Source organism: Teleopsis dalmanni, chromosome 1 (genome assembly GCF_002237135.1).
Source record: "Teleopsis dalmanni isolate 2A chromosome 1, ASM223713v2, whole genome shotgun sequence".
In the NCBI taxonomy this organism is placed as follows: domain Eukaryota; kingdom Metazoa; phylum Arthropoda; class Insecta; order Diptera; family Diopsidae; genus Teleopsis; species Teleopsis dalmanni.
This window is the reverse complement of record NC_051846.1, coordinates 152,485,733-152,495,870: the sequence shown is the minus strand read 5'-3', so window position 1 is coordinate 152,495,870 and position 10,138 is coordinate 152,485,733. Positions and strand designations below refer to the sequence as shown.

The 10,138-nt window shown below is 26.6% G+C and overlaps 1 protein-coding gene across 1 annotated transcript; it reads right to left on the bottom strand.

Moving 5' to 3' along the window:
• Positions 1-1,094: 1,094 nt before the first annotated feature.
• On the bottom strand, positions 1,095-2,417 carry LOC119666466. Its single transcript, XM_038075743.1, has one exon. It carries the CDS (start codon positions 2,415-2,417, stop codon positions 1,095-1,097), a length of 1,323 nt encoding a protein of 440 aa, XP_037931671.1.
• Between the last annotated feature and the right edge of the window lie 7,721 nt (positions 2,418-10,138).

The following is a 10,138-nucleotide window of genomic DNA, read 5'->3' as shown; positions in this document are numbered from 1 at the left end:
GTTTTATTTTATTATTTTGTGTTGAGTTTGGATATTTCATAAGAATGAAAAATTAGAGAGAATTATTCAAGATCGGGTTTTTAGGGAAAAAATTTTGAAACAATAATGTATATTTTTTGTGTGATCAATGAAGTTTCTAGGAATTAAGTTGGTATATGAAATATTACTTTTGGCATAGTGCATATCCTAGTAGTTTTTATTTTCCAAAATAGATTCAGTCAAAAAATACGTAAGGGACAGAGCCCTGAAGCTATATGCGAAAACCGACAGGCTGCCCTACTTAGCACTATCTAATCTCAAAGTAATCTCTAACCGTACAGAGCGGTACGAAGATCTTAGATCAGTCATTGAGTAATCACAAAGCTTCTGAGGAATACACAAATTAGTTAGTGAGATGTGTGGAACTCTGCAGAAATCCCCCAGCTATCAAAAGGAAAAATAGTGTTATATATAAGGACAAATTATCAAAATTCGTCACTGTTCCATGACATAAATATCTTCGATTTAATATTGATATCTTATATCTAGTTCCACAGAAGAAAAATTTTTAAGAATTAATATTTTACGTTTTCTAATATAATCAATCACCTGGATGATATTTTTAAATAGTATTTCTTAATATTTTCTGTACACATATTATACTCTTTTTGTGATTTAATATATTTATTTATTCAATTATATATTAGAAATAAAAGACATGTTTTATATTTCAATTTGCAGATTAGCATTTGACTTTGCATAATTTATTTTATAAATATTACAAACAAAATTACACATTTACTAAAATAATAACAATATATTGTTTTTAGTAAAAACAAAATAAATATATATATAATAAAATAATTTATTACATATACTTTTTATTTAAATAAATTTTTGATATATAATTATTCTTTTAAACAAGGCAGTCCAAATAAATATTTCAAAAGGATATCATTTAATTTAATGTGTATAAAAAATTTGATTTACTTTAAAAAATATATTCAACTATTAACACTTATTTATATTTACAAAAACATAAACATAAATAATATATGTATACATTATATTAACATATATGTTAACAATAATATATATATTGTATATATTTAAATTTAATTTATGTTACTGTTTGAAAAGTTGAGACGTCGCTTGGTGGCATCTAGGCATATATTACTTCTATTTTCCAAATCAACACTTTGAAGACTGTTATTTTCTAATAAATAATCCTCCAACTCATTAGAAGAATTGTGCCCACTATCAGGACTCACATTCGGTCGTTTTTCAAAGCAGTTATTTTTATTACCTGGGGCTTGCTCTGTGCTAGCCTTTTCAGTAAGTCTCTTCTTTTGTAGTAGTTTGCTGTATAAATTACTATTCTGAGGATCATTGACATCGGTTACTCTCTGCGCAGAGTTTTTAATACTTGAATTGATTTTATTTAATTTATGTTTACGTCTCACAGCACGTTGCCTTCTCAAATGAAAACTATTATTACGTCTCACCCTAGTACTAATACCAGGCGAACGCACTTCACGTTCATTATATTTTTGCTCAGCCCCTGCACCCTCCTGATGATATTTGCCCTTATGCCAAAACTCATGCAAATCACTTGCAGGATCATCAGCTGGTGTGTAAGTGGGTGACATGACAGCAGTAGCGTGCAGTTGCCTAAAATGTTTTGGTAACTTTTTCTCTTTTCGCGTACTTTCTAGTATAGCATCGATCATGCGTTCCAGCGTCACATCACCCATTTGTGATGAGGTTAGCGATACTTCTTCAGTTTTTTCAACACGAACGGCAGTTTTATTCGTAATACTTTTCGTTTCGGCGATATTACTTATTTGCTCCGTTGTGTTATTACTCAATTGTTCAACATTTAGATAGCGTGGCTTTTCGAAGTAAGTATCAGCTATACCCATACCACGTAACGCTAACATTGGACCTGGTACTAGACCACAAGGTGAATATTGTATATCAAAAGTGGGTAAGGTGGATGCATATTGTTTGGGCATATTGTTAGTAGGTTTCGTCTTCTGTGCTAAAGGCGTTTGGGCACAGTGTTGGTACTTGAGGCTATGACGGCATTTGGGTGAAGTGGTGTCTTGCACAGGTGTTATATTACTTAAGTCCTTAAGGCTATTTAGACGACGTATGTGTGTGGTAGAGGCATAACTATGAGTGGAATTAAGAGGTGTGGAAGTCATGTGATTTTCTTTTTCTAACCATTGTGTGCGTCTGCGGAGTAAGTGCATGTCTGAGGATTTGCGTTTCAGTTTACGTCTCTCAGTTGTTGTAACCAATACAGATGGTGTCTCAGCACAACGTATACTTAGTGCATCTAAAGAGTAACGTTTGGTATGGGCTCCTTCATTTTGAGTAGGTTCAAGTGTTTGAAGGTACGATTGTCTTGCACCTTTTACCGCCCATTTCAGCATTGCAACGAAATTTTTCTGAAAGTAATAAGAATAATAGTTTTGATTATATATATGATTAATTGTGGTATAAAAATTTATATATAGGAAACATTGTATAAGAAAAATTAAAATAATATGAATAATAAAATAATAATAAAATTAATAATATAAAGTTGGTCTGAAGGTTCAAGTTGTAATGACCTTTAATTAGAATATTTTTTTTTTTAATTACATTTTATCCGGAAGGTTTAATAAATAAAAAAAATATATTAATTATGTATATAATATATAATATAAATATATTACTTATATATAAAGTAATATAAAATAAGATAAATTTAAACAAAAGATGTAAATTAAAGTAAAACCTAAAATTTAAATTAAAGTTAAAAAAAATAAATTATGATTATGTTGTATAAAAAAAAAATTTAATAAAATATGATAAAAGAGAGTAAATTAAAAAATGTAAAATAATGTGAATAAAATAGTATAGAAAAAAATTAATTTCAAAACACAATAAAATAAGAATTAAATAAATGAAAATAAAATAAAAATAAAATAAATCAAAATAAAACAAAAATAAAATAAATTAATATAAAAATAAAATTTCATTAACATTAAATGAAAGTAAAACTAAATGAAATAAAATAAAACAAACTTAAACTTAACAATTTGAATTTATATATAAAATATACATTTTTATGTGTTTCTAAAATGACAATAAATGATATGAAAATAAATTAAAATAAGCTGACCTTAAATACAACAATAATAATAAAGAAGATTGAATAAAATAATATGACATAGAACTAAAATATATTAAAATTTTTAAATATTAAATTACACACAATAAAAATAAAATAGAAATAAAGTAATATAAAAAAAACAATAAAATAAAGTTAAACTTTATAAAAATAAAACAAAATAAATAAAAATAAATTACATATAAATAAAAATAAATTTACATATAAATAAATATAAAATTATATTTAAATAAAATAATTAAAAATATAATAAAACAATATAATTTTATATAAACAAAAAAATTTCTTTATGCTTATTTACCTATATTTGAAAATTATTCAACACATACAATCTTAATGCATATGTGTATATATCCTTTAGATATTTTAAGGTCTATTTTTTACTAACATAATTTTTTAAAAACCCCAAACTATTATCTAGCAGTCCTGTTATGTTAATTTATTTTTATTAGTAATATTAATTCAATTAAACACACAAACATATAAACAGCTCAACTAACCCTATCCAATTCTCAGCAATATCTCTAATTATTTGCAAAAGCTTAAAAGTCTTAAATCAGTAGTATATCCTGTCTATCAGCATTCAATGCAAGTCCTTTTAAATATAAATCCTGTTGTATGCAAGAAATGCAAAAATAAATAATTCCTTTTATAATGTTAATTGATTAAATGCAAAAGTAACTGGGCATTGTATTGTTATTTGCTTGATTTAGCTGTAAGACATCAGTCTGAGTCTGAGATTTATGCTTTTCCCACAAAGAGCAAAAACTGGAAATAATTTTTGCAAAAGTTCTTAGCATGCAAAAAGGAAAATCAAGAACGTATCCTTGAATCTGTTTTACGCGCGTAAATGCCCTTCAAAATGCAAATAGCTGCTTACCACCATTGGGTGTGCAGAAAACCGTGAGCCTTAACGTTCCATTTAACTTTTATAAAACAAACATAAATCGAGTAAAATCACATTCGACTGTGTAAATAAGTTCAGAATTTTCTGCACAAAAGTCCTTCCAGCTGTGAAGAATATGTGAAATTTAAAGGAGACATCAGGTTTTTCGAGTGATTAACTTCCCTACCAGGAGGCGCTGGATTTTTAGTTGTTCAACACTCCGAATACTTGTTTAAGCTATTGAAAAGGATTCTTAATTTTATAAATACAACACTAAATTGTTGAGATTTTAATGTAGTGGTATATGTTGCACAAAAAAAAAACACCAAAAAAAAAGAGGAAAAAAAAGCAACTTCTTTAAAGATATCCAAAAATCGCAAAGAAAGATTCATATTTTTTTTGAAATTTTTTTTTTGGTATATTTTAGATTTTGTTTCGCTTGATTTCGCTGGTTAGACTTTAAAATGAATTTGAAGTACATTTGCTCCTTTAACCATTTAGAATTTATTTTATGCCCAAACCCATTCCAACTCTTATGTATTAAACCGTAGTTGCGGAGCAGCTCATGTGCGTTCTTGAAATAATCGAAAACATCTTTTCGACCAACGGACCAAATTGAATAAATCACTTGAACCCGTGCGCTCGTTCCGTATGTATTTTAAATGAGGCATACGAGTAGTGTATATAAGCACTGAAGTATATAAGTGCAATTTGCCATTTAATTTAAAAATATTTTTTAAGTATACTCTGAAGTAGTTTGAAGTACTGCGATTTTGCGGTATGCGCATTTCCAGTATTTTTTCTTCGATTTTTTCAACATAAAGAGCTCTTGAACTTAAAATCGAATTAAATGAATTTAAATAAACTCAAATATTTGAACGAGAACAGCAATCGTGTAATTTACGTACAAAATTGACCGTATCGATGCGTGAAAATGTGATTGAAAATCCCCATATGGATTCTACGTAACATTTTCAGTGATAAATTTAGTTTGATAGGTGTGAAAGAAAAGAGTTGAAATTATTAAAAATTAGTAATTTTTTTTGGATTGAAAAAAGTTCTTTTAAACAATTGATCAGTTAAAAATTTGTGTGACATTGTAATTTATTTGCGCTATATAATACAATTTGTGAGATATTCTTTTAACTTTCTATTGTATATTATACTGACAACTTATATATAGATCTAATCATCATATATCTATAAAATAAAATTAATTTTATACTCTAATTGTCATTCCAATGCATGTCTATATTTGAAAGATATAGTACGAGCTGGAAATAAAGCCTTTTGTAAATTAAAGCGATAAACTAATAATAAATAATAAACGACAAGTAATAATATTTCGGAGAAAACAAAACTAAAAATGCACAAAACATTGATTCGCCCAGTATTCATATATGGCTGCGAGACATGGAGATTAACTGAAACTGAACCAAGCAAGATAACTGTTTTTGAAAGAAAAATAATCAGAAAAATTGTTGGCCCAGTGAAATAAAACGTGAAAAAAATTTTTTGGCCCCGTATCGCATAAGATAGAACCACGAGCTATAACGGCTAGCTGAAGGTGATACAATCAACAAATTTAAAAAAAAACAGCGATTATGATGGATTGGACATGTGATAAGAATACCGGATATGAGAGTACCGCTTAAGATTTATGAGAACGAAGTATGAACCAGCAGAAGAAAAGAGCGACTGAGAAGTCTCTAGTCCATATACCTATACTCAAATAGTTATTCCTTATTGTAGAGTATTGAATTAGAATACTGTCGAATGTTGAAAGGTTCAAATATTATTCTTTCAATAATATTTATCTTTTTCTATCTATCATTACTTCAAATTTAAATAATATGTATTTGAAATAATAATGTAATGTAATGTAATATTCGGTAAAAATGCAAGGATTTTTAATAAAATAAATTTAATAAGATTTAAAAAACCTCCTGCGAAGATAATTAGGAACTAAATATGAACCTGTCATTAATATAGCGCTTATAATATCTTAACCTCCAATGACATTGCAACAAGATTGGTCTTTCCAAAGTGACAGAATATCAGTTTTTCTAGGACAAGTTTGAAGCTTCTATTCAAATTCTTTAATTTTTAGTTTTGACAAGAATGCTGTGACGGAATCTTCTGTCCCCATCCCATTCAAGAACGAAGTATATCCTGTCTTTTATTCGATCAACTTAATATCTTTCTTTTAGGTCGTGGTGCTTTAATAGCATATTACTTAAATAAATGTCTACTGATTGGTATAGGTCAGTATAGTACAAAAGATATGCTAACATATGATCACATATAATTCCTCACATAATTCCAAGTAAGTTTATTGGGAATATCTACTTGGAATTATATGAGAAGTACCTATATTGAATAAAACGTTATCTAAATAAATGTTCATAAAAAAATGAAGAAAGTTATTATTAAATAGAAAACAAATATCCTCACATAATTTAATATAAATTCTAAGTTCAGCTAGATTTTTGTATATATGTACGTGTGACAATTAGTAATTTTTTATTGAAAATTAATTTTGCGTTAGAAAATACGTTGAGTTTTATATATTAGTATTAGTTTCTAAGGAAAATAAAATTTTAAACCGATTAGAGCAAATCCGAAATGCTATTTGTTATAAGACTTTCACGTAATTTTAAAAAGCAATATGTTTTCTTACAAAAATATTCAAAGTATCTAACTTCTCGTTAGTTTAAATTAAATGAAACGATTTGTTTGACAGTCTTAATGAAAAAAAATATAAACAATCCAGTCTAAAGGAAAAATTTAATACATACACCCCTTTGGAATTCATCTTAAAAATAATGTTTAAAGAAAGGTTGATTATAATTGATATGTGTATAAATTATAAGATGAGATTTTTCTATTAATTTAAAAAAAAACACATCAATTATTAAATAAAGAGGCTATAATTTTTTTTTGTTAAGTGTGTAAATAATTATATACTATATATTATATATTTTGTGTTATATCTTGTATACTATGGTATATTATGGTGTATATATATATATATATATTAATATATGGTTTAACAAATGTCATATAACATATACATATATATAATAGTATCAGTATACAGTATATACATATATTATTAACTTATACAATGTCCAGTTATTAACTTATTAATTATCTACTACAAAACACGTCTTAGGTTTACAGATCTAGTTTGGATATAATTATTGGCATAATTAGAATTATATGACTCAATTTCTTTAAAATACTCACACAAATATTTTAAATAATTTCTTTTAAATAAATTCTTTCTTTAAATTTTAATTAAATTTTTGTCATGTGGCCTATATCATTTTAAAATAGCCGTGTATGCTTATTGGTATGAGTTAAAAATTAAATATTATTTATTATAATCTTGGATCTCATTAAATATTTTTTAAAATTGTAGGGTACAAATTAAAGATGGAATGTGGGTACAATTCTAAGATTAATCTTATTTGTGACTTTACAATGTTTTTTATAAAAAGGTACTGCCATTCTCTCAGTACAAAAATTTATTTTTATTATTATTTTCATTAGAAGTGAAGAAGTGCTATAGCATCACAACGGGAAATTACTTGTGAGCTTTGGCGTATAAGGTTGTCTCTAAAACCTCACCTGAATGAAGAGATAATGAAACATGTACTTCATTAATGAAAAGATGATTAAATTAAATTTTTAATTGTAATGTTAAGTCTTAATAAGTTTTTTAATTTGTCTCTTCTATATGAGTTATAAAATAGAATTTTATATCAAAAAACAATTATTTTGTCTGGAATAAAAATTTTATTTTAAAGAAACGATAAATAAAAATTAAAACTAATTTTAATAATTATGTATCAGTTATAAAATAACTCAAGCTTAAGCATCAAAATACTATCAATGTACGATCAAAACACAACTTCATTTCCCACTGTAACTGCTTACTTAAAATCATTAAATATTTCATATAATATATGCACCTACTAAAATTCATGGACGATTAAGATTTATCATAAAATACTGACTGGTTTCGAAAGTCATGTAATTCATATTGCGGTGAACCCTTTATGAGCCCTCGTAGTTATTAAATTTAAACATCCTCCATATTTTTCGCGTGTTCGCCTCTAAATTGCCTGAAAATCGTTTCACCTCGTGGTCATGATAATCCCACTCATGCGGAATTTTTATCTTTAATTTTATTTTCATACTTTGGTTGCGTGTTTTAAAATTCCCTGACATAAACTAGAATTTCTCAAAACTTGTTTTTTTCTTGGTTTATATTTTTTTATTTTCTTAAATTTTTAACATATATTTTTGGTACAATCTTAAAATTGTACAGAGACTTACCTTTCTGATTGTTTTTAGTTTAAATAATCCAAATGTATGTATCCAATAGGCGAAGTATTTTTTTAAATTAATTTTATATTTTTAATTTAAATAAATGTATTTTTATTTAAATATTTTAATTTTAATATAGAAAAACTGAATTAAATCAGAGTCTTTATTATTAGTCCTTCTTCACTATTTAAATCACTTTTAACATGACAATCAAATATTTACTAATATATCGTAAAGCACAAGCCTAGTATTTCGTTAAATCTAAGATTCGCACCCATATATTTTCAATTCTACCGCTTACATCTACTTCCGTCTGCGTAGGAACGACGACTGCCAGCTGTTGTGTTAGCAAAGAGATTTTGAGCTCGTACTTCTTTCTCTTCCACGCAATATTTCAACCACTTTAGACAAGTCACACAAGTTCAATATTGAAACAAAATTGAACGGAAACTCCAGGCACAACCCAGCTGACACCTTTGCCACTGGTTGCTTAGCTTGAGACTGAAACTGTACGGGCCGAAGTAAACTATGCTTGGATTCAACTAAGTTTTATTATCCTTCAATTTACAGTACCTGGACTCCGTTAGAATTATTTTTTTATTGTTATATGATTTGAGATCAAAACAAACCGAAAAACTAACAAAAATATAAAGGAAAGATTTTGGAATCCCGGCTGTGACTATAATCGTGCAATAATTATTTTTGAACGAATGGAGAAAGGATTTCAAGTAGAATCACAATATCATTGTTTGTTTTACTCAATTAATAAGTTATATTATAAATTATTAAAAAATTACTAAGAAATTATTTTGTAAGGAAATAATTGTAATGTAGGCTACCTACTCCAAAAAAATTAGAAATAAATTTAATACACCTATATCTATCTACTTTACATATTATATAGATATATTATATTAGAGAAGAGCAAATAACAATATCTAAATAAAAGATAGCTAAATTGTTAAATGGTAATGAAAAAGATTTATCCCTTTTTCGTCCTTTATGTCGTACCAATATAAAAATGTTCAATACAAAAATTTTAACAATTCTTTTTGTTTTAGCTCGGAGATTTCTGAGGTTTTAGAACATAATTACCAAAAACTTCAAATATATGTGAATTAGTGCCTAATCCAAAACTTTCTAAGTTTTACTATTACTACCTGAAACAAATGTTATGGATTATTTAATATGACAGCATGTCAAAATGTGGGAATCACAATCACAACCCGAAAAAAAAATCAAATATATAGTCACGAACATTGAAAAGTAGATCCAGACACATCAAAAGTATATCTTAAGTGGAACAATTAACTATTTTTGTACGTCTGGCTGGATTTTAATATTTGAAATGTATTATAATCACTTAAACCATCTATAATTTTAATCGTGTGTAGAAGTTAAACGACAAACTCTTGCCAGATTAGTATGCAGTAACTTTCGGCCTATCCTCTTATACTCTTATGAGGAGATATCAGTAAAAACAACACTATAGCATTGTTATTCAAATAATAATAGACTGTAACCTTTATTTGTTTACAGGTTTTGAAATTATTATTATACAGATTAAACAGAATAATATAGATGTTTTTATACAGACATATGTTTATTTCATGATATATGATATAATATGAAGTATATATAATGTTTTTATTTCGTATTTTACGTCAATTCATTTTATCAAGTACATATATATGTATATTTTATGGACAATTAATAATATCTTCATACAAATATATTCATAAATAGAGAGCTTTCAA

Bases quoted from the DNA above. Each gene is read 5' to 3' on its own strand.
- LOC119666466 (XM_038075743.1), bottom strand. From the start codon at position 2,417: ATGCTGAAATGGGCGGTAAAAGGTGCAAGACAATCGTACCTTCAAACA.